This window comes from Camellia sinensis, chromosome 8, assembly GCF_055761805.1.
Source record: "Camellia sinensis isolate YWXY chromosome 8, ASM5576180v1, whole genome shotgun sequence".
NCBI lineage: Eukaryota > Viridiplantae > Streptophyta > Magnoliopsida > Ericales > Theaceae > Camellia > Camellia sinensis.
In genome coordinates, this window is record NC_138968.1 from 133,055,397 (window position 1) to 133,081,361 (window position 25,965).

At 38.4% G+C, this 25,965-nt stretch overlaps 1 protein-coding gene across 1 annotated transcript in view; it reads left to right on the forward strand.

Moving 5' to 3' along the window:
* Positions 1-3,893: 3,893 nt before the first annotated feature.
* Positions 3,894-25,965, forward strand: part of COQ3 (coenzyme Q 3) — a 28,072-nt gene continuing 6,000 nt past the window's right edge. The window contains exons 1-3 of the mRNA XM_028217363.2: positions 3,894-4,318; positions 7,026-7,115; positions 25,054-25,132. Coding sequence (XP_028073164.2) covers positions 3,948-4,318; positions 7,026-7,115; positions 25,054-25,132 — 540 coding nt within the window. The 5' untranslated portion in view covers positions 3,894-3,947. The remainder of the gene's footprint in view (positions 4,319-7,025; positions 7,116-25,053; positions 25,133-25,965) is intronic.

Here is a 25,965-nt window from a genome sequence, read left to right on the forward strand (position 1 = left end):
AAAATGTAATTTTAAATTAAAATTACATTTTCAACATATAATTTCAACTTGCAATCGCATGTTAAAAATATAATTTTATGGTGACATGGACTTCATTAAGATATATAAAATATAATTTTATGATGGCATGGACTTCATTAAGATATATATTGTATTTTTAACATGCGATATCAAAATTAAAATTGCATGTTAAAAATGTTATTTTAAAAAATAGATTAGTTTATCAAATAATCAAAGAAGTGAGTCAATTCTCTAAATTATTTCTTTTTTAGAATATTAAAAAAACACTCAAAAATTTTAAGCCCTTAGAGAAAGGGAGAATTTTGATTATTCATATTATATTATTAATAATATGAAAAAAAATAAAATAGAGGAGGAGGAAAGAAAAAGAAGTGGGGTCTGCTAGGACAGAGGTTGCTGTGTATGATGAAACAAGACTTCCAGGGGGACTGACTGCAAAGGACACTTGAAAGAAACTGGGTCCACACCTCTTTCATTGTTTCATATTCAAAAAAGAATTTTAACTTTGTTAAACACTGTTATATATTTATGGTACTCCTTGCAGATTTCTCCCAAATTTACCTTTTCCCCCATCCATCACCATTGAAGGTTTTTTTTTTTTTTTGTTTTTTTTAAAACTTTGGCTGTTCCATTTATCTGCCCCCCAACCTCTTCACTCCAACTACCATCTGGTGCAGCTTATTGCTTATAATAATTTTTTTTTTTTTTGAAATTTTGTATTAAAGGAATTGATGTAATTTTTGTTTACAGTGGCAAAAACAACTGAAAATATTTGCATAAAAAGAAAATTCATATTTGTTGATAGCAAAACACAATTTTAATGATCATGAGGTCCATTTACTGATGGTCATACATTTGCAATATTCTCAATGGATGAAGTAGTAGATAAAAAATTTAGAGGCTAGACTTGAGACTATTCACAAAAATAATAATGTATAACTGCTGATTATTTTAACGGTAATAATCACCAACTATGCAACAAATTTGCATTTGGCCATTGTGTTTTTTATTTTATTTTATATATTTATTATTATTAATATTAAAATGGTGAGGTGAGTCTCGCTGAATTGACTGTCCATGCTTTGACAACAAAAATGAAAAATGAGTGAGAGCACTAATTAGTGCTATCACTAATGATGTGGCAGTGAGCTCCGCCATAAATGATTTGATGTTTTGGTCTTGGTGCTTTATTTTTTTTTTATTTTTATTGAGTGTCATGTCATTAGTGATCTTTTTAGAGCTCCAAACTTAGTAGTCTCTATCATTGTTGAACAAAAATTGTGGCCACACTTACATGGTCCGCAGAAATGCTCTTATTTTAGACAATTGAACACTATCTTAGAAGGGGGAACATTATTATAATTTTTTTGTAATACAAGTAAAATAAAATAAAAAAAGAAGATAAATTCAGGCCTCATTTGGGAACAGGCTAATTTAGTAATTTTTTGGCTATTTGGCTAAAATATGAGCTAAAATAAACTAGTATGTTTGGGATGACTTTTACGAAAAGATGTGTAAAAAGTAGAGAGAAAAGAGAATCTTTGACTTTTTTGTATGAGTTGTTGGTTTTTTGACTTTTTTAATACCTTTTTGACTAAATCGGCCTATTGCTAAACGAGGCCTCAGACTGTAATTTAATTGGTAGAGAGCACTTACATGTCAATAATGAGTAGATATCTCAAATTTGAATCAATAGAATAGTTTCGAGGTACTATGATAATCTAATTCTATTAACTGCCATCTATCTTATTATCTAAGATATAAAATAAAAATAACCCAAAAGAAATTTAAAAATAAAATAAAAATGAAAGGCCACATAATAAAATGGTAGAAAACCAAGCACCAAAGGATAGGAAACATTTTTCCATTTGAAGGAGGAGAAGAAGGAAGAGGTGTAGAGACTAAAGTCTTGTTCTTTCCCCATCAGGGAGAGTAACAATGTTCACTCATCATCTGTCACTCACTCACTGGTCATTACTATCATCAACTCTCCTACAATTTTTCTCTCTCTTTGTCTGTTTGTTTGTTTTTTTTTTTTTTCCTTCGGTTTTGTAAAGTAATTTGCTTTTTGAATGTAATGTGTAAGTTACAGTAGTGTGTATAAGAACAGTGTCTCCTCCACGTTTTGTCACCAAACAATGATTTTGATAAACTAATAATACATATGGGAAAAGGAAGTTATTTAACTACAGTGGGAAATCAATTGGGCAAACACCTCAGTCTGACTCCCCCTGAGACATCAATACGAAACATGACTGCACAGGGGCAGTGGGTCCTCTATCTCTCTCTCTCTCTTTCAAAAACCAAATAATAGCATAAACTTTGCAGAACCTCACGTGGGCAATGCAGTGCTTGTTCTAGTACAAACATTATTTCAATAAAAAAAATACTATAAATTCTAAATAATTATCAAATTTTTGTTAAGTATTTGTTTGCCATGTATTAAAATAGTAAATATTATTTTAACATATTATTTTATTTGAGTCACAATCATCTTATTTGATTTACATTGCCTCTTTATCACATCATTTCAAACTCAACCCATATTTTACATTTTCTTCTAAAAAGTTAAAAAGTATACTAATCCAGCACTTTCCAAACAACCCCTAATGCTGTGTTTGGTTGGAAGATTTAGGCAATGATTTGGAAAGGGAAATGAAAAAAGTAGGTGAAATGGAAATAAAATATGTCTATATTTCACATAATTTCACACACCTTATTATTTTCCTTTTTTAAATCCCTCTCCAAATCCTCTGACTAAATACAACATAAATCTCTCACATAATTGTGGGATTCACACAAACTTGAACGTGTGAAATCTATATTCATATAAGAGATTTAATAGAATATTTGATAAATTATTTAGAATTTCAAACATAATTTTTACTTTAATCATGGAGCCTTTATTTACACAATCAATGTGATCCTGACACTCATTTTTTAATGAAAAAATCTAGGGTAAATTCAACTCAATTTTGTTAAAAAAATTTAAAAAATAATAAATTATAATTTTTTTTAAATTACATCTTATTTTTTAAAATTTTTAATTACATAACAAATAATTTATTTTATTAATCAACTACTAAGTCAATTAATAATTTTTAATAGTATTTTCAATTAACAGTTTTAATAATTTTATTATTGTATAGGAAGATAATTTGGAGTTTTATTTTTTCTATCAATTCTGTTTAATGACAAATTCTGATAAATGAATATTTGTAGTTTTTAGAACTATATGAGGTAATCTGTATTTTATACAAATTTCAAAAATCTATTTTTAATTAACCCATAAAAAAATACAATCAATATTACATCATTAAAATAATTATATTGATTTATTTTTTAAGTTTTAATCCACATATTAGTAAAATGAATTTTATCACTAATTTGTTAGTCTTATGAATAAAATTATTATTATTTCTTATGAAGTATTTATTTTTATTTATTTTACTGTCAACTCGCCATCTACATTAGTTTTTGTCGTTTTAATTTATTAAAAGAAAATTCATATATAATTATGAAATTTACTCTTAAATTTATGGGAGAATGGTTGAAAAGTCTTATTAGGACCATTAAATTCTCTTGACTTTCTTGTTCACTTTTAATTGGTACTACAAAATTTTATTTTTTTTAAGCAGGGTTTTCGTAGAAAGTGTCATTAATTATTAATTTTTAACCACAGTTAAAAATTCGTTATTACTACTTGTCATTTTTTAGCGACAGATTTGAAAAATCATTAAAAAAAAATGTTTTTTTAACAAAGATTTTGACATAACCAACTTTCAGCAATAAATTAATAGAACTTTTTGATTTACGCAAACACCTGTAGGACTTATAACAGGAGTAATTACCCGAAGCAGGGTTTTGGGCCTATACGCACAGCCCGGTTGGAAATTTGGGTCCAGCTGAGAAGCTTTGGGCCCATAATGTCACGACGCCCTCTGAGGTCAGGCCCAAGAAATGCCAAGTCCATATACCTTCTCCCCATCGCCGCTCCTCTTCCAGAGTCTTCAACAATGGCTTCAAAGCTTCTGAGAAACATTCGTCTTCTACTACCAAACCCTAACCCTAATTTTCCGCTCAAGCGCTTGACTGTCACAGCTTGTCAAGCCCTACATGCGAGACCTTACTCGGATGTTACACAAACGGTTCAAATCGATCCCTCAATCCCCAAAAAGCCTCCAATCGATGGTGTGACCACAGTTGGTAAGAAGACTGTGAATAGGGGTTCAAATTCATTGTCGTCGTCTCTGAACGAAGCTGAACTCGCTAAGTTTGCCGCCATTGCTGAAACATGGTCAGTGTTGTTTTGATTTCTATTTGTTGTTTAAATCTGGTTACATTTTCTTTAAGAGCATTAATTGCATTTGACAGTGATTATTGCAAACCAATGGTTATGTATTGTGTATGTTTATATGTGATCATAAGTTAATTTAGCTGTGTTGGTGTTGTATGTTGGAAATGTAGTAGGAATTTCTGATAGATTATACACTATAACAATAATTATTGACCAAAATGTTAACATATAAAAGTTTAGAATAGCCTGTAAGGTGATCGAGCCATGTGTGTCCTCCCTCTCCTTGGAAAGTCTACACCCGTTTTGCACTGGGTTGACTGATGTTTCTTTCCCGAGGTACAACGACCTTTTAAGTCCTTTTTTGTATAGTAAAACGAATCTCATGAACCTAGAGTTACCCAACACTAAAAAACAAAACCGAAAACAAATTCATGTTCTCAATGTAATTCTAGAAAATCAATGGTTGAATAATAATAGAGTGTTGTATACATTTTGAAAGCTTAACTGCATGGCTTTAATGATGGATTACATATGGAATGCCAATATCAAATAGACATACAATTTGAAAGAGACAAGGTGAAGGGGAAGAAAAAAATTTGTAACCGTTTTAAAAAAAAACAAAAAACAAAAAAGTGGGTTGGTGAGGTAGATATATACACCATGTATCCAACTAATTTGTAGAGATAAAGGGGATTTACTAGAGATAATCAGGAGAAAATTGAGAAATGAAATTTATCCATCTATAGATGTCTTAGATAGTTGAGAAACAACAAGATAGATAAGAAAAATTAGGTACCCACAAAAATAAATTAATAATAAATAAAAATATTAATTAGAAACAACCACCCCCCACATCTATGAAGCATAGACACATTGGGGACTCGGGACACGGCATGACACCTAGTGTGTCCTTTTATTTAATTAATTTGCTTTTCGGGACTACGCCAACTAATTTTTTTTCCCCTGTTGAAAGATTATTCCTTTTTTGGCTTTTTTATGGATGTTTTATTAATTATTTAAATTTAATGGTTTTCTTTTGTCATATTGAATTAGTGTCAGTTTTTGCTAATTTTGATTATTTGTGGACGTGATATTAATTTACATAACAAATAAAAATAAATAAAATATATGTTTTATTGCCATGTCCCCACATTGTCCGTGTCCTCACCATTTGTGTCCTCATTTTTTTTTTAAAATCATCGAGTCCAGTGTCTGTGTTTGTATCCATTTATGTGTTTGTGTTGTGCTTCTTAGGCCCAATGTGTAATTTGTGCAATGTTGTGGGTGTTATTGTTTGTGAGAAATGCAAGAATTTTTTAAGATAAATCAGATGATGTGGGGGGTTTATTATGCGATAGATTGTGTTATTTTACTTCCTTTTGGATGTCGTTTTTGGCTCCTTTAAAAGGAATTCCTTTGTTTCTTATCAATAGGGGTTGGAGGGTTGTTTGTTGGTTGTAATTTTGCTTTCCTCTTTATCTTCGGAGTATACATTGTCCTCGGTTTTCTTTTATGCCTTTTATTTCCTGTTTTAATAATATTCTTGTTTTGTTATTGATAAAAAAAAAAATGCTAAGCCTAAGTTGATTATTCTACTTGAATATCCTAATAGATAAGCTCCTCCTAATAAGATAGGATAAAGAAGATCTAGAACTTGATGAGAATTTAATCATATATTAAAATGATTTTGTTTGTGAAAAAAGAGCTTCAGAATTGGAGTGACAATAGTTGCAATGTTGGAGAGCCTTATATATTTCATTTTCAACATTTCATTTCCCTAAGGTGGAGCATTTCGAAGCCTAAATTGAGAATTGGGCCTATTTTCTAACAACATAAAATTGAAAAGTCCAGCCCACACTTCTCCTTAAAACCCATGTATTAAGGAGAGAGAAACTAGAGTCTTATAACCAGCACAGATGGGGCAACTCCAAGCGATATGGGACACATTCCAACACACCCTCCTGGACCACAATGTATAGAAGTTGGACAAATGGCGCACTTGTCTAATCAAGCTCTGATACCAAATTAAAAAGCCTAACCCACACTTCTCCTTAAAATCCATATATTAAGGAGAGAGAAACTAGAGTTTTATAACTAGCACAAATGGGGCAACTCCAAGCGATGTGGGACACATTCCAACACTTAAACTTTCGGGACAATTGTTGATCTACACCATCAATTTAGGGGTTTTTTTTTTTTCTATATTTGGCAGGATTCCTATAGTAGAAAAATATTCGCATCTCTCACTCAATTTCAGGAACGAAAGTCATTTTGGGCTTGCATTTCCTAGTACCATGGTCAATCCTGAAGAGGAGGAGAAGATCTTTGGAAAATGGGTTTTTATGATCCTATAAAGAATCAAACTTTTCTAAGTCCGTCCATTATCAATGTGCCACCTAGCTGCTTGACAATTTCTTTGAATCTTTGTTCATGTGATCTATTTTATTATTCATATATTATTAGATGGGATGTGTCACTTTCACAACATTAGAGAAATTGAACATACGTGTGCTAGAAATTAAAAATGTTGATTTTGATTCCTACGTGGATCCTACTATCCTGCTGGCGCAATCAACCATTGGAGAAAGTTCAGATTTTGCTGGGCAAATATGAGAAACCCATTCCTGTTATTGCCCCAATTAACTTTGATTTGACGTGGCGCCTTTGTAGAATATTGAATGTTATCCCTTTCTCATTTTAAAATTAGGTGGGATGCTGAAGGTCCATTTAAGCCATTGCATGTGATGAATCCAACGAGATTGACTTTCATCCGCTCCACTCTTTGCCGACATTTCAGGTATTTTGCTTCTTCTCTTTTTGTTTTTCTTCAGATTTTCTGTTATAGTGGATTACTCCACACTATTGCTTTAGGAAATATCAACTCTTCGCTAACCAAACTTCATAGTAAAGTGATTGGGAAATGCAAAATTTTGGGAGAAAGGATTGAACAAAAGCTGATAAAAGGGGTGAAAAAAAAAAACTAGATCAAATTGTGACACCTTTGAGCTACGAAAACAATCTCAATAATTTTCATTCAGTTCATAGCTATATTTTTTTAGTGTCTTATCACTTAAAAAAAAAGAAAAGAAAACGAAAAAAAAAGTTGACCGAGAAACTGTTTTTGCATTGCAATATATACTACAGACTAATGACAGGTTGCCATTATGAAATGGACTTCTAATTTATATGCAATTATGTAGATCCACATTTCTAAGCAACCTCTCATTCTCGGACATAGTATTTTAAGTCTCCCCCTTCTTGGTGGAAATTTGAGTTGTAGTTATAGAAAACAGAATTATTGTAAAGATATAAAACAGGGCGACCTAATGCATGAGGCTCTCACTAAAGTGGGGTTTGGAGAGAGTAAGATGTATGTAGTCTTAACCTCTAGTTTTGGAGAGGAGGTTTCTATGAATTCTTGTAAAGATTTGAGGCTTAAAAAAAATGGTATGTATTTATTGATCTTGTAATGCTTGAAAATGCCATATTCACCCTAACAAATAAAAAGTCGTACCTAATACACAAGACTCCCACGTACAAGGTATGTGAGAGGTAGTAGGTAGGTAGGCTTACTTCTACTCTTTTTTTTTTTTTTTCCTTTTTGTTAAAATTTGTTTTATGTATAGGCAAATTCTCGTGATTTGAAGTTGTGGGACAATATTTGGAGCAAATAGCACTTGTTTATTTTTTAGGTTTAATTGTTTAATTATTATTGTTATTGTTATTGTTTTTGTTTTTGGTATTTTTAATTAGGGTTTCCTAGGATATGCCTATAAATAGGCCTTCATGTAATGGGTTTTAGGTACTTGATTTGAATATTGTAAAAATTTGAAGCATTGAATTGGGGATGTGATGCAGGACAGATTCGAAATAGGCCTGAGTATGAGCAAAAACACAAATAACAGGGCTGTTTTGGGGGTTGTGAACAGTAAATATGAACAGTAGACGTGAACAGTGATTTGTAGGAAGTAGAGGAAGGGTTAAAGAAGGATAGATCTAGATATCACACCTAGAAAACCCAAGGCATCACACCAATGGGCTCTTTAGCATCACACTAAAGAAAGATTGCATCAGCACAATCATAGAAGCATAAGCTTAATTTTCATTCATTCCATTCATAAATTGCCACAAGACTTACAATATAATTTATACTCACTTCATCTTGATTCTAAAACTTTCCAAATTAAATGACATGACTAACTTAGACTCCCTAGGACTCTTTAATGCATTAATCATGTGAAAGACTCTAGAAGACTCTTTGACCAACTAAATAACCCAAAGACCTTGACTAGAAATTTAAAGACATTTGACTTGAGAAACTCAAAAGACACTTTTAAATAAATCCCAAATCTAGTTAATCTCCCAAGTAGGCCCCACATCATCTAGCATATGCCAAATTAAGGCTTGGGCCTTAGAACCGTTGGATCCACGCCTTTTATAGACTTTAATTGGCTGCTGCCATTTTCCATCAACTCTGCCCGGCTTGAAAGAACTCGACCCCGTCGAGTTAAAAGCATGGAACTCTTCATAAAGGTCAGGGTTGAGGCGCCGAAACTCCTCATCAGTAATCCAAGTGCAATCTGACAGTGAACGTTTCTTCCACTTAATGAGATACTTTTGATAACCTCCATGTTGAGTTGAAACAATTTGATGATCAACCACGTCTTCGATTTCATCTTGAAAAATTTTGGGTGCTGGGAGAGATGCCACAGGGTCAGCCCAGTTACTGCTCTTAGCATGCCCAGAATATCGAGTGAGATCCTCAATATTGAATACATTACTTATGCTCATGTCATCAAGTAATTCAAGCACATAAGCATTTGAGCTAATCTTTTTGAGAACTTTAAATGGTCCAGCACTCTTCGAATGAAGTTTCTTATATACCCCTTTAGGATACCGTTCGGGTTTGATTCGAACCATGACCATGTCGCCCTCATCAAATTCAGCAAACCTCCGCCGCAAATCAGCATGTTGTTTGTACCCCTCATTGCTGATGGCAATCTTTCGTCGCACTTCATCATGGATATCACGGATATGTTGACTAAAAGCTTCAGCTTCAGCACTTGGGCGAGCCTGAATAGGTAGGGGAACCAAATCGATTGGTTTCCTCGGAAGCAAACCTGTGACAATTTCGAAAGGGCTGCGACCTGTAGATCTGTTCACAGAGCTGTTGTATGCAAATTCTGCCATAGGAAGTACCTGATCCCAGCTGCCAACATGATCACTAACAAGGCAGCGAAGTAGATTACCCAAACTGCGATTAACAACCTCCGTTTGACCATCAGTTTGCGGATGAAAAGCCGAAGAAAATTTCAGCTTTGTATTCAGCAACTTCCATAGCGTTCGCCAAAAGTAGCTTATAAATTTTGAATCACGGTCAGAGACAATGGTCATTGGCAGTCCATGAAGTCTGACAACTTCTTGAAAGAAGAGCTTAGCTATGTGGACTGCATCCAATGTCTTTGAACACGGAATAAAGTGTGCCATTTTGGAGAAGCGATCCACAACCACAAGGATAGAATCGTGCTTTCGAAGGGTTTTTGGTAATCCAAGGACAAAGTCCATACTTAAATCTTGCCAAGGTTCGTGGGCCACAGGTAATGGAGTGTATAAACCTGTATTCTTCTTTCTTCCCTTCGAAAGTTGGCAAGTACGGCATCGTGAAACAACCTTGCCCACATCTCGCTTCAGCTTTGGCCAATAAAAGCGATCCTCGGCCATTGCAATTGTCTTATCTCTTCCAAAATGACCTGCTACTCCTCCGGAATGCAATTCCCAAATCATATCTTCACGAATTGATGTGTTGGGTAAGCAGAGACGAGTTCCCTTGAAGAGGAAGCCATCATGCAAAGAAAACTCACCATATCCTCCCTGCTGTCCAGCCAGCAACTGAGCATGTATAGAGCTAAAATCCTTACAAGAAGGATAATCTCTCTTGAGCAAGTCAAAACCCACCACCTGTAGAGTCATGGAAGAGAGAACATACACCACTCGGCTAAGAGCATCAGCAACTTTGTTCTCAGAGCCAGCTTTATGTTTGATAACAAAAGAATACTCCTGCAGAAATGAAACCCATTTACCATGTCGATGATTCAGCTTCTTTTGACAGTTGATGTACTTGAGTGCTTCATGGTCGGAAAACAACACAAACTCCTTATAAAGAAGATAGTGTCGCCAATGGCGAAGAGCTTGAATTACTGCATAAAATTCCTTGTCATAGGTGGAATACTTTTGCTTGGTTTCATTGAGTTTTTCGCTGAAATAGGCAACTGGGTGCCCTTCTTGACTCAGCACACCCCCAATCCCAACATTGGAAGCATCGCACGCCAACTCAAATACCTTTGAGAAGTCAGGAAGGTGTAGAACAGGAGCCTCAGACATCATCTTCTTTATGTCTTCAAAAGCTTTTGCTGCTGCCTTTGTCCAAACAAACAGTCCCCCTTTCATACAGTTAGTGATAGGTGCCATTACCGTGCTGAAATTCTTGATAAACCGACGATAAAAAGTCGCCAGCCCATGAAAGCTGCGAACTTCATGCAAGGAGGTTGGAATTGGCCACTCTAGGATAGCTTTCACTTTACTTGGATCGACTTCCACTCCTTTAGACGACACAATGAAACCCAAAAATACAACCATTGGATTCATGAAAGAACACTTCTTTAAGTTAATGTAGAGCTTCTCTTGACGGAGGACCCTCAAAACTTGTTGAAGATGAAAGATATGTTCCTCCTTGGTCTTGCTATAGATTAGAATATCGTCAAAATAAACAACCAGGAAGTGACCAATGAAAGGCTGTAATACCTGTGTCATAAAGCGCATGAATGTACTTGGGGCATTTGTTAGACCAAATGGCATGACTAGCCACTCGTAGAGGCCATCCTTGGTCTTGAAAGCTGTCTTCCATTCATCTCCTGGCCTTATACGTAACTGATGGTAGCCACTTTTCAGATCAATCTTTGAGAATAGACAAGACCCAGCCAACATGTCCAACATATCATCAAGCCTCGGGATAGGGAATCGATATTTGATTGTAATCTTGTTTATAGCACGACTATCTATGCACATGCGCCAACTACCATCCTTCTTGGGTGTAAGCAAAGCTGGAACAGCACAGGGACTTAAACTTTCACGAATGAACCCCTTAGATAGTAGCTCATCTACCTGCCTTTTAAGCTCTGCGTGCTCCCGTGGATTCATGCGATAGGCTGGAAGATTAGGCAATTGTGATCCATGAATGAGATCTATTGCGTGCTGGACATTGCGCATGGGAGGTAATTCATCTGGGAGTTCTTTGGGGGCAACATCAGAAAAATGGGACAGCAACTTGGCTACTTCTGTCGGCAATTCAGAGACAGATTCAGCAGCTAAATCTGACACTTCTTTCACCACCACGGCATATATAACTCCCAGTTCCATACTCTCAGCTTGAAAACACTTCTTGGTGAGAATATTGAGAGATTTTGGCTTATTTTCAGTGACATCCTTTGGCTTCTTTTCCTTGAATTTTTCCATTTCAGCTGTAGTCATTGGCTTCAAAACAATCTCCTTGTTCTTGAATGAGAAAGCATATGTGTTCTCTTTTCCAGAATGCTGCACATCTCTATCATAAAGCCATGGTCTTCCAAGAAGGATATGTGTGACATTCATGGGAATTACATCACACCAGATAGAATCATTATAAAAACCATACGAAAAAGAGACTAGGCAGCGCTGAGTTACCGGAATGGACGTGTTATCGATCCAAGCTACCTTATATGGATGAGGATGTGGTTGAACAGGAAGCTTAAGACGCTCCACCGTGGTTGCAGATACAACATTCATGGAACTACCACCATCGATGATAAGCTTCCTAGCTTGGTTTCCGCAGCGAACCAGCATTTGAAAAATAGAAGTACGCCTCCAGTCTTCCTTTTCAGTTTTTTGGCGCTGCAAGGATACGCCTGACAACAGAAATCAGAGAATTGTCCACCTCTTCATCTTCTAAGTCATCTGTATTTAGTACCCCAACATCAAAGGAATCATCATTATCATCATTGTTTTGTTGATCGAATTCAGCTTCTTGCTCCACTGCCATATGTAAACTCCTCTTTGGACATTGAAATGCCATGTGACCAGATTCACCACACTTAAAGCACTTGGTTTCCTTCCTGTTTCCTTTGTTAGCTGCATAATTCTTCCCTTTTGGGTCAGCCGTATTGACAGAAGTTTGCTTTGAAACATTGGACCGGAAACGATTTGCATCATTGTACCCCTTAGTTATGGTTTCCCCAACTTGAGACACAAACTTTTTAGAAATTGGGTAGTTCAAATACTCCTCCATATCCAAAGCAACTTGGAAGGCATGTTCGAGACTGTACAAGGGTTGGCGAAGCAACTCCCTTCTTATGTCGGGCCTCAAACCAGCCTTAAACCGAGCAAGAGCTTGACTTGAATCTTCCATAATTTGACTCCTCATCTTTAGCTCATCAAATTTCTGCATATATTCAGCCACTGTCATGCGGTTTTGCTTTAATTCAATCAGTTGTTCACACAACTTCTCATGGTAATTTGATGGCATGTATTTCTCCTTTAACTTGGCTTTCATCTCCTGCCAAGTACTAATTGGTGGCTGCCCCAACCTTCGAATATCACCTTCCACACCCATCCACCAGATTTTTGCTAATCCAACAAGCTTCATTTTAGCAAATCTCACTCGCCGATCGTCAGCCATATCGTACCAGTCAAAGTACTCTTCAATAGAAGCAAGCCAATCATGAAACAAAGTAGGATTGACCTTACCTTCAAAATCTGGAACCTCCATTTTAATCTTCTTAGTGATATCTCCGGCTGAATCATAGGTCTCATATTGGTTCCTTTGCAATAAATCATGGGCCCAATCAGACATGGAATTTTGCTGCCTTCCCTGATTTTGGCCAGCCCTTAATTGCTGCCTTTGTAGCGGATCTACACGCTGCTCTTCCGTGCGCTCGCCTTGATTTTCGCCATTTTCATTAGTATTGTTATTCCCAGAGTTTTCGCCTTGTTCACCATCGTTAGGTTGAGTTGTTTGGCCTTCCAAAGTATTGATGCGCAGACTAAAATTATCTATCTGCTCCACAAGCTTTAGCAGAATCTCGTCACGCTGGTAATCAGTTAATCTTCCCCTAAATGGCTTTCCGGATCGTGTAGACATGATGCTACTCTCGCTCTGATACCAAGTTGATGCAGGACAGATTCGAAATAGGCCTGAGTATGAGCAAAAACACAAATAACAGGGCTGTTTTGGGGGTTGTGAACAGTAAATATGAACAGTAGACGTGAACAGTGATTTGTAGGAAGTAGAGGAAGGGTTAAAGAAGGATAGATCTAGATATCACACCTAGAAAACCCAAGGCATCACACCAATGGGCTCTTTAGCATCACACTAAAGAAAGACTGCATCAGCACAATCATAGAAGCATAAGCTTAATTTTCATTCATTCCATTCATAAATTGCCACAAGACTTACAATATAATTTATACTCACTTCATCTTGATTCTAAAACTTTCCAAATTAAATGACATGACTAACTTAGACTCCCTAGGACTCTTTAATGCATTAATCATGTGAAAGACTCTAGAAGACTCTTTGACCAACTAAATAACCCAAAGACCTTGACTAGAAATTTAAAGACATTTGACTTGAGAAACTCAAAAGACACTTTTAAATAAATCCCAAATCTAGTTAATCTCCCAAGTAGGCCCCACATCATCTAGCATATGCCAAATTAAGGCTTGGGCCTTAGAACCGTTGGATCCACGCCTTTTATAGACTTTAATTGGCTGCTGCCATTTTCCATCAACTCTGCCCGGCTTGAAAGAACTCGACCCCGTCGAGTTAAAAGCATGGAACTCTTCATAAAGGTCAGGGTTGAGGCGCCGAAACTCCTCATCAGTAATCCAAGTGCAATCTGACAGTGAACGTTTCTTCCACTTAATGAGATACTTTTGATAACCTCCATGTTGAGTTGAAACAATTTGATGATCAACCACGTCTTCGATTTCATCTTGAAAAATTTTGGGTGCTGGGAGAGATGCCACAGGGTCAGCCCAGTTACTGCTCTTAGCATGCCCAGAATATCGAGTGAGATCCTCAATATTGAATACATTACTTATGCTCATGTCATCAGGTAATTCAAGCACATAAGCATTTGAGCTAATCTTTTTGAGAACTTTAAATGGTCCAGCACTCTTCGAATGAAGTTTCTTATATACCCCTTTAGGATACCGTTCGGGTTTGATTCGAACCATGACCATGTCGCCCTCATCAAATTCAGCAAACCTCCGCCGCAAATCAGCATGTTGTTTGTACCCCTCATTGCTGATGGCAATCTTTCGTCGCACTTCATCATGGATATCACGGATATGTTGACTAAAAGCTTCAGCTTCAGCACTTGGGCGAGCCTGAATAGGTAGGGGAACCAAATCGATTGGTTTCCTCGGAAGCAAACCTGTGACAATTTCGAAAGGGTTGCGACCTGTAGATCTGTTCACAGAGCTGTTGTATGCAAATTCTGCCATAGGAAGTACCTGATCCCAGCTGCCAACATGATCACTAACAAGGCAGCGAAGTAGATTACCCAAACTGCGATTAACAACCTCCGTTTGACCATCAGTTTGCGGATGAAAAGCCGAAGAAAATTTCAGCTTTGTATTCAGCAACTTCCATAGCGTTCGCCAAAAGTAGCTTATAAATTTTGAATCACGGTCAGAGACAATGGTCATTGGCAGTCCATGAAGTCTGACAACTTCTTGAAAGAAGAGCTTAGCTATGTGGACTGCATCCAATGTCTTTGAACACGGAATAAAGTGTGCCATTTTGGAGAAGCGATCCACAACCACAAGGATAGAATCGTGCTTTCGAAGGGTTTTTGGTAATCCAAGGACAAAGTCCATACTTAAATCTTGCCAAGGTTCGTGGGCCACAGGTAATGGAGTGTATAAACCTGTATTCTTCTTTCTTCCCTTCGAAAGTTGGCAAGTACGGCATCGTGAAACAACCTTGCCCACATCTCGCTTCAGCTTTGGCCAATAAAAGCGATCCTCGGCCATTGCAATTGTCTTATCTCTTCCAAAATGACCTGCTACTCCTCCGGAATGCAATTCCCAAATCATATCTTCACGAATTGATGTGTTGGGTAAGCAGAGACGAGTTCCCTTGAAGAGGAAGCCATCATGCAAAGAAAACTCACCATATCCTCCCTGCTGTCCAGCCAGCAACTGAGCATGTATAGAGCTAAAATCCTTACAAGAAGGATAATCTCTCTTGAGCAAGTCAAAACCCACCACCTGTAGAGTCATGGAAGAGAGAACATACACCACTCGGCTAAGAGCATCAGCAACTTTGTTCTCAGAGCCAGCTTTATGTTTGATAACAAAAGAATACTCCTGCAGAAATGAAACCCATTTACCATGTCGATGATTCAGCTTCTTTTGACAGTTGATGTACTTGAGTGCTTCATGGTCGGAAAACAACACAAACTCCTTATAAAGAAGATAGTGTCGCCAATGGCGAAGAGCTTGAATTACTGCATAAAATTCCTTGTCATAGGTGGAATACTTTTGCTTGGTTTCATTGAGTTTTTCGCTGAAATAGGCAACTGGGTGCCCTTCTTGACTCAGCACACCCCCAATCCCAACATTGGAAGCATCGCACGCCAACTCAAATACCTTTGAGAAGTCAGGAAGGTGTAGAACAGGAGCCTCAGACATCATCTTCTTTATGTCTTCAAAAGCTTTTGCTGCTGCCTTTGTCCAAACAAACAGTCCCCCTTTCATACAGTTAGTGATAGGTGCCATTACCGTGCTGAAATTCTTGATAAACCGACGATAAAAAGTCGCCAGCCCATGAAAGCTGCGAACTTCATGCAAGGAGGTTGGAATTGGCCACTCTAGGATAGCTTTCACTTTACTTGGATCGACTTCCACTCCTTTAGACGACACAATGAAACCCAAAAATACAACCATTGGATTCATGAAAGAACACTTCTTTAAGTTAATGTAGAGCTTCTCTTGACGGAGGACCCTCAAAACTTGTTGAAGATGAAAGATATGTTCCTCCTTGGTCTTGCTATAGATTAGAATATCGTCAAAATAAACAACCAGGAAGTGACCAATGAAAGGCTGTAATACCTGTGTCATAAAGCGCATGAATGTACTTGGGGCATTTGTTAGACCAAATGGCATGACTAGCCACTCGTAGAGGCCATCCTTGGTCTTGAAAGCTGTCTTCCATTCATCTCCTGGCCTTATACGTAACTGATGGTAGCCACTTTTCAGATCAATCTTTGAGAATAGACAAGACCCAGCCAACATGTCCAACATATCATCAAGCCTCGGGATAGGGAATCGATATTTGATTGTAATCTTGTTTATAGCACGACTATCTATGCACATGCGCCAACTACCATCCTTCTTGGGTGTAAGCAAAGCTGGAACAGCACAGGGACTTAAACTTTCACGAATGAACCCCTTAGATAGTAGCTCATCTACCTGCCTTTTAAGCTCTGCGTGCTCCCGTGGATTCATGCGATAGGCTGGAAGATTAGGCAATTGTGATCCATGAATGAGATCTATTGCGTGCTGGACATTGCGCATGGGAGGTAATTCATCTGGGAGTTCTTTGGGGGCAACATCAGAAAAATGGGACAGCAACTTGGCTACTTCTGTCGGCAATTCAGAGACAGATTCAGCAGCTAAATCTGACACTTCTTTCACCACCACGGCATATATAACTCCCAGTTCCATACTCTCAGCTTGAAAACACTTCTTGGTGAGAATATTGAGAGATTTTGGCTTATTTTCAGTGACATCCTTTGGCTTCTTTTCCTTGAATTTTTCCATTTCAGCTGTAGTCATTGGCTTCAAAACAATCTCCTTGTTCTTGAATGAGAAAGCATATGTGTTCTCTTTTCCAGAATGCTGCACATCTCTATCATAAAGCCATGGTCTTCCAAGAAGGATATGTGTGACATTCATGGGAATTACATCACACCAGATAGAATCATTATAAAAACCATACGAAAAAGAGACTAGGCAGCGCTGAGTTACCGGAATGGACGTGTTATCGATCCAAGCTACCTTATATGGATGAGGATGTGGTTGAACAGGAAGCTTAAGACGCTCCACCGTGGTTGCAGATACAACATTCATGGAACTACCACCATCGATGATAAGCTTCCTAGCTTGGTTTCCGCAGCGAACCAGCATTTGAAAAATAGAAGTACGCCTCCAGTCTTCCTTTTCAGTTTTTTGGCGCTGCAAGGATACGCCTGACAACAGAAATCAGAGAATTGTCCACCTCTTCATCTTCTAAGTCATCTGTATTTAGTACCCCAACATCAAAGGAATCATCATTATCATCATTGTTTTGTTGATCGAATTCAGCTTCTTGCTCCACTGCCATATGTAAACTCCTCTTTGGACATTGAAATGCCATGTGACCAGATTCACCACACTTAAAGCACTTGGTTTCCTTCCTGTTTCCTTTGTTAGCTGCATAATTCTTCCCTTTTGGGTCAGCCGTATTGACAGAAGTTTGCTTTGAAACATTGGACCGGAAACGATTTGCATCATTGTACCCCTTAGTTATGGTTTCCCCAACTTGAGACACAAACTTTTTAGAAATTGGGTAGTTCAAATACTCCTCCATATCCAAAGCAACTTGGAAGGCATGTTCGAGACTGTACAAGGGTTGGCGAAGCAACTCCCTTCTTATGTCGGGCCTCAAACCAGCCTTAAACCGAGCAAGAGCTTGACTTGAATCTTCCATAATTTGACTCCTCATCTTTAGCTCATCAAATTTCTGCATATATTCAGCCACTGTCATGCGGTTTTGCTTTAATTCAATCAGTTGTTCACACAACTTCTCATGGTAATTTGATGGCATGTATTTCTCCTTTAACTTGGCTTTCATCTCCTGCCAAGTACTAATTGGTGGCTGCCCCAACCTTCGAATATCACCTTCCACACCCATCCACCAGATTTTTGCTAATCCAACAAGCTTCATTTTAGCAAATCTCACTCGCCGATCGTCAGCCATATCGTACCAGTCAAAGTACTCTTCAATAGAAGCAAGCCAATCATGAAACAAAGTAGGATTGACCTTACCTTCAAAATCTGGAACCTCCATTTTAATCTTCTTAGTGATATCTCCGGCTGAATCATAGGTCTCATATTGGTTCCTTTGCAATAAATCATGGGCCCAATCAGACATGGAATTTTGCTGCCTTCCCTGATTTTGGCCAGCCCTTAATTGCTGCCTTTGTAGCGGATCTACACGCTGCTCTTCCGTGCGCTCGCCTTGATTTTCGCCATTTTCATTAGTATTGTTATTCCCAGAGTTTTCGCCTTGTTCACCATCGTTAGGTTGAGTTGTTTGGCCTTCCAAAGTATTGATGCGCAGACTAAAATTATCTATCTGCTCCACAAGCTTTAGCAGAATCTCGTCACGCTGGTAATCAGTTAATCTTCCCCTAAATGGCTTTCCGGATCGTGTAGACATGATGCTACTCTCGCTCTGATACCAAGTTGATGCAGGACAGATTCGAAATAGGCCTGAGTATGAGCAAAAACACAAATAACAGGGCTGTTTTGGGGGTTGTGAACAGTAAATATGAACAGTAGACGTGAACAGTGATTTGTAGGAAGTAGAGGAAGGGTTAAAGAAGGATAGATCTAGATATCACACCTAGAAAACCCAAGGCATCACACCAATGGGCTCTTTAGCATCACACTAAAGAAAGACTGCATCAGCACAATCATAGAAGCATAAGCTTAATTTTCATTCATTCCATTCATAAATTGCCACAAGACTTACAATATAATTTATACTCACTTCATCTTGATTCTAAAACTTTCCAAATTAAATGACATGACTAACTTAGACTCCCTAGGACTCTTTAATGCATTAATCATGTGAAAGACTCTAGAAGACTCTTTGACCAACTAAATAACCCAAAGACCTTGACTAGAAATTTAAAGACATTTGACTTGAGAAACTCAAAAGACACTTTTAAATAAATCCCAAATCTAGTTAATCTCCCAAGTAGGCCCCACATCATCTAGCATATGCCAAATTAAGGCTTGGGCCTTAGAACCGTTGGATCCACGCCTTTTATAGACTTTAATTGGCTGCTGCCATTTTCCATCAACTCTGCCCGGCTTGAAAGAACTCGACCCCGTCGAGTTAAAAGCATGGAACTCTTCATAAAGGTCAGGGTTGAGGCGCCGAAACTCCTCATCAGTAATCCAAGTGCAATCTGACAGTGAACGTTTCTTCCACTTAATGAGATACTTTTGATAACCTCCATGTTGAGTTGAAACAATTTGATGATCAACCACGTCTTCGATTTCATCTTGAAAAATTTTGGGTGCTGGGAGAGATGCCACAGGGTCAGCCCAGTTACTGCTCTTAGCATGCCCAGAATATCGAGTGAGATCCTCAATATTGAATACATTACTTATGCTCATGTCATCAGGTAATTCAAGCACATAAGCATTTGAGCTAATCTTTTTGAGAACTTTAAATGGTCCAGCACTCTTCGAATGAAGTTTCTTATATACCCCTTTAGGATACCGTTCGGGTTTGATTCGAACCATGACCATGTCGCCCTCATCAAATTCAGCAAACCTCCGCCGCAAATCAGCATGTTGTTTGTACCCCTCATTGCTGATGGCAATCTTTCGTCGCACTTCATCATGGATATCACGGATATGTTGACTAAAAGCTTCAGCTTCAGCACTTGGGCGAGCCTGAATAGGTAGGGGAACCAAATCGATTGGTTTCCTTGGAAGCAAACCTGTGACAATTTCGAAAGGGCTGCGACCTGTAGATCTGTTCACAGAGCTGTTGTATGCAAATTCTGCCATAGGAAGTACCTGATCCCAGCTGCCAACATGATCACTAACAAGGCAGCGAAGTAGATTACCCAAACTGCGATTAACAACCTCCGTTTGACCATCAGTTTGCGGATGAAAAGCCGAAGAAAATTTCAGCTTTGTATTCAGCAACTTCCATAGCGTTCGCCAAAAGTAGCTCATAAATTTTGAATCACGGTCAGAGACAATGGTCATTGGCAGTCCATGAAGTCTGACAACTTCTTGAAAGAAGAGCTTAGCTATGTGGACTGCATCCAATGTCTTTGAACACGGAATAAAGTGTGCCATTTTGGAGAAGCGATCCACAACCACAAGGATAGAATCGTGCTTTCGAAGGGTTTTTGGTAATCCAAGGACAAAGTCCATACTTAAATCTTGCCAAGGTTCGTGGGCCACAGGTAATGGAGTGTATAAACCTGTATTCTTCTTTCTTCCCTTCGAAAGTTGGCAAGTACGGCATCGTGAAACAACCTTGCCCACATCTCGCTTCAGCTTTGGCCAATAAAAGCGATCCTCGGCCATTGCAATTGTCTTATCTCTTCCAAAATGACCTGCTACTCCTCCGGAATGCAATTCCCAAATCATATCTTCACGAATTGATGTGTTGGGTAAGCAGAGACGAGTTCCCTTGAAGAGGAAGCCATCATGCAAAGAAAACTCACCATATCCTCCCTGCTGTCCAGCCAGCAACTGAGCATGTATAGAGCTAAAATCCTTACAAGAAGGATAATCTCTCTTGAGCAAGTCAAAACCCACCACCTGTAGAGTCATGGAAGAGAGAACATACACCACTCGGCTAAGAGCATCAGCAACTTTGTTCTCAGAGCCAGCTTTATGTTTGATAACAAAAGAATACTCCTGCAGAAATGAAACCCATTTACCATGTCGATGATTCAGCTTCTTTTGACAGTTGATGTACTTGAGTGCTTCATGGTCGGAAAACAACACAAACTCCTTATAAAGAAGATAGTGTCGCCAATGGCGAAGAGCTTGAATTACTGCATAAAATTCCTTGTCATAGGTGGAATACTTTTGCTTGGTTTCATTGAGTTTTTCGCTGAAATAGGCAACTGGGTGCCCTTCTTGACTCAGCACACCCCCAATCCCAACATTGGAAGCATCGCACGCCAACTCAAATACCTTTGAGAAGTCAGGAAGGTGTAGAACAGGAGCCTCAGACATCATCTTCTTTATGTCTTCAAAAGCTTTTGCTGCTGCCTTTGTCCAAACAAACAGTCCCCCTTTCATACAGTTAGTGATAGGTGCCATTACCGTGCTGAAATTCTTGATAAACCGACGATAAAAAGTCGCCAGCCCATGAAAGCTGCGAACTTCATGCAAGGAGGTTGGAATTGGCCACTCTAGGATAGCTTTCACTTTACTTGGATCGACTTCCACTCCTTTAGACGACACAATGAAACCCAAAAATACAACCATTGGATTCATGAAAGAACACTTCTTTAAGTTAATGTAGAGCTTCTCTTGACGGAGGACCCTCAAAACTTGTTGAAGATGAAAGATATGTTCCTCCTTGGTCTTGCTATAGATTAGAATATCGTCAAAATAAACAACCAGGAAGTGACCAATGAAAGGCTGTAATACCTGTGTCATAAAGCGCATGAATGTACTTGGGGCATTTGTTAGACCAAATGGCATGACTAGCCACTCGTAGAGGCCATCCTTGGTCTTGAAAGCTGTCTTCCATTCATCTCCTGGCCTTATACGTAACTGATGGTAGCCACTTTTCAGATCAATCTTTGAGAATAGACAAGACCCAGCCAACATGTCCAACATATCATCAAGCCTCGGGATAGGGAATCGATATTTGATTGTAATCTTGTTTATAGCACGACTATCTATGCACATGCGCCAACTACCATCCTTCTTGGGTGTAAGCAAAGCTGGAACAGCACAGGGACTTAAACTTTCACGAATGAACCCCTTAGATAGTAGCTCATCTACCTGCCTTTTAAGCTCTGCGTGCTCCCGTGGATTCATGCGATAGGCTGGAAGATTAGGCAATTGTGATCCATGAATGAGATCTATTGCGTGCTGGACATTGCGCATGGGAGGTAATTCATCTGGGAGTTCTTTGGGGGCAACATCAGAAAAATGGGACAGCAACTTGGCTACTTCTGTCGGCAATTCAGAGACAGATTCAGCAGCTAAATCTGACACTTCTTTCACCACCACGGCATATATAACTCCCAGTTCCATACTCTCAGCTTGAAAACACTTCTTGGTGAGAATATTGAGAGATTTTGGCTTATTTTCAGTGACATCCTTTGGCTTCTTTTCCTTGAATTTTTCCATTTCAGCTGTAGTCATTGGCTTCAAAACAATCTCCTTGTTCTTGAATGAGAAAGCATATGTGTTCTCTTTTCCAGAATGCTGCACATCTCTATCATAAAGCCATGGTCTTCCAAGAAGGATATGTGTGACATTCATGGGAATTACATCACACCAGATAGAATCATTATAAAAACCATACGAAAAAGAGACTAGGCAGCGCTGAGTTACCGGAATGGACGTGTTATCGATCCAAGCTACCTTATATGGATGAGGATGTGGTTGAACAGGAAGCTTAAGACGCTCCACCGTGGTTGCAGATACAACATTCATGGAACTACCACCATCGATGATAAGCTTCCTAGCTTGGTTTCCGCAGCGAACCAGCATTTGAAAAATAGAAGTACGCCTCCAGTCTTCCTTTTCAGTTTTTTGGCGCTGCAAGGATACGCCTGACAACAGAAATCAGAGAATTGTCCACCTCTTCATCTTCTAAGTCATCTGTATTTAGTACCCCAACATCAAAGGAATCATCATTATCATCATTGTTTTGTTGATCGAATTCAGCTTCTTGCTCCACTGCCATATGTAAACTCCTCTTTGGACATTGAAATGCCATGTGACCAGATTCACCACACTTAAAGCACTTGGTTTCCTTCCTGTTTCCTTTGTTAGCTGCATAATTCTTCCCTTTTGGGTCAGCCGTATTGACAGAAGTTTGCTTTGAAACATTGGACCGGAAACGATTTGCATCATTGTACCCCTTAGTTATGGTTTCCCCAACTTGAGACACAAACTTTTTAGAAATTGGGTAGTTCAAATACTCCTCCATATCCAAAGCAACTTGGAAGGCATGTTCGAGACTGTACAAGGGTTGGCGAAGCAACTCCCTTCTTATGTCGGGCCTCAAACCAGCCTTAAACCGAGCAAGAGCTTGACTTGAATCTTCCATAATTTGACTCCTCATCTTTAGCTCATCAAATTTCTGCATATATTCAGCCACTGTCATGCGGTTTTGCTTTAATTCAATCAGTTGTTCACACAACTTCTCATGGTAATTTGATGGCATGTATTTCTCCTTTAACTTGGCTTTCATCTCCTGCCAAGTACTAATTGGTGGCTGCCCCAACCTTCGAATATCACCTTCCACACCCATCCACCAGATTTTTGCTAATCCAACAAGCTTCATTTTAGCAAATCTCACTCGCCGATCGTCAGCCATATCGTACCAGTCAAAGTACTCTTCAATAGAAGCAAGCCAATCATGAAACAAAGTAGGATTGACCTTACCTTCAAAATCTGGAACCTCCATTTTAATCTTCTTAGTGATATCTCCGGCTGAATCATAGGTCTCATATTGGTTCCTTTGCAATAAATCATGGGCCCAATCAGACATGGAATTTTGCTGCCTTCCCTGATTTTGGCCAGCCCTTAATTGCTGCCTTTGTAGCGGATCTACACGCTGCTCTTCCGTGCGCTCGCCTTGATTTTCGCCATTTTCATTAGTATTGTTATTCCCAGAGTTTTCGCCTTGTTCACCATCGTTAGGTTGAGTTGTTTGGCCTTCCAAAGTATTGATGCGCAGACTAAAATTATCTATCTGCTCCACAAGCTTTAGCAGAATCTCGTCACGCTGGTAATCAGTTAATCTTCCCCTAAATGGCTTTCCGGATCGTGTAGACATGATGCTACTCTCGCTCTGATACCAAGTTGATGCAGGACAGATTCGAAATAGGCCTGAGTATGAGCAAAAACACAAATAACAGGGCTGTTTTGGGGGTTGTGAACAGTAAATATGAACAGTAGACGTGAACAGTGATTTGTAGGAAGTAGAGGAAGGGTTAAAGAAGGATAGATCTAGATATCACACCTAGAAAACCCAAGGCATCACACCAATGGGCTCTTTAGCATCACACTAAAGAAAGATTGCATCAGCACAATCATAGAAGCATAAGCTTAATTTTCATTCATTCCATTCATAAATTGCCACAAGACTTACAATATAATTTATACTCACTTCATCTTGATTCTAAAACTTTCCAAATTAAATGACATGACTAACTTAGACTCCCTAGGACTCTTTAATGCATTAATCATGTGAAAGACTCTAGAAGACTCTTTGACCAACTAAATAACCCAAAGACCTTGACTAGAAATTTAAAGACATTTGACTTGAGAAACTCAAAAGACACTTTTAAATAAATCCCAAATCTAGTTAATCTCCCAAGTAGGCCCCACATCATCTAGCATATGCCAAATTAAGGCTTGGGCCTTAGAACCGTTGGATCCACGCCTTTTATAGACTTTAATTGGCTGCTGCCATTTTCCATCAGGATGTTCCCCCTTTTCTTCGCCTCTCTTCCCCCCCCCCCCCCCTCTCTCTCTCTCTCTCTCTTTCATCTGCTCACTATTTCCTCTGTGGTTCTACACCATTTAGATATGTTTTATTGTCCAACTGGTTTTTGCTGGTTCTCTGTGTGTTTCACTACTGGTAAACATGAATTTTTGTGTCCCAATTTTTATATTCTAATTACTATTCATTGTGTCAGAAAAGATCCATATTGTGCTAGGCCTTTGGAAGGATTGAAAATCGTGGATGTTGGTTGTGGAGGGGGGATTTTATCAGAGGTATACCATTTTTAAATTTGGTGATGCACTAATTTCCTGATATTCTAGTCTGGCAGCAGCTTTGTTATTTCCTATGCTAGCATCTTAAGGACATAACATTGTCAACTATTACTGTCAATCCCATTGCAGTTCTTATGGCCTTAAAGTTTTGTGGCTAAATCATATTCAATGAGTATGAACTTTATCACTAGTTTTCTAGAAACAAGATTTAAGATAGCGTTGTTTTTGGGTTTCCAGGATTATACTGTGACTGCTGAATTTAATAAGCAGAAAATAGACTGAATTGATATGTGCATGTGTGAGCTCGTGGCCGTGTTGTGAGAACCAGAAAGCAGATTGATACAATACACATGCACATTTGAATGGTAATTAGCTAAAGATGGAAATCATGTATCGAACAATTTAGTAAACCTATAAAATTTGATAACCAGGTTTTGGAAATTTCTCTAAGCATATCAATCCTTAGCAACCACTTGCCATTTCCAGTCAAAGAGATCATGCCAGCACAACTGGCTTCCATCACCAATGTTTCTTGATGTCACTTCTCGGAAGCCAAGATAACTGTTTAGAAGCTCAGATTTTATATGGTTTACATGACCAACACGGCAAGGGAACACAAAATATGACTATCATCATTCTTGTATACTAATCCAATACTTGATGCAGGCTACATAAAAAGAAATCTAACTCAACAAAGTTTTGTTCTTACTATTTCTGTTGTCATGAACATCGTGACAAACAGAATTTGAGATATGCTATGTTTTAGGAAAGAAACTATTCCTGTCCTGTCCCTCAAACATTTTAGACAAATATTCATTTGAATTTTGAACTAA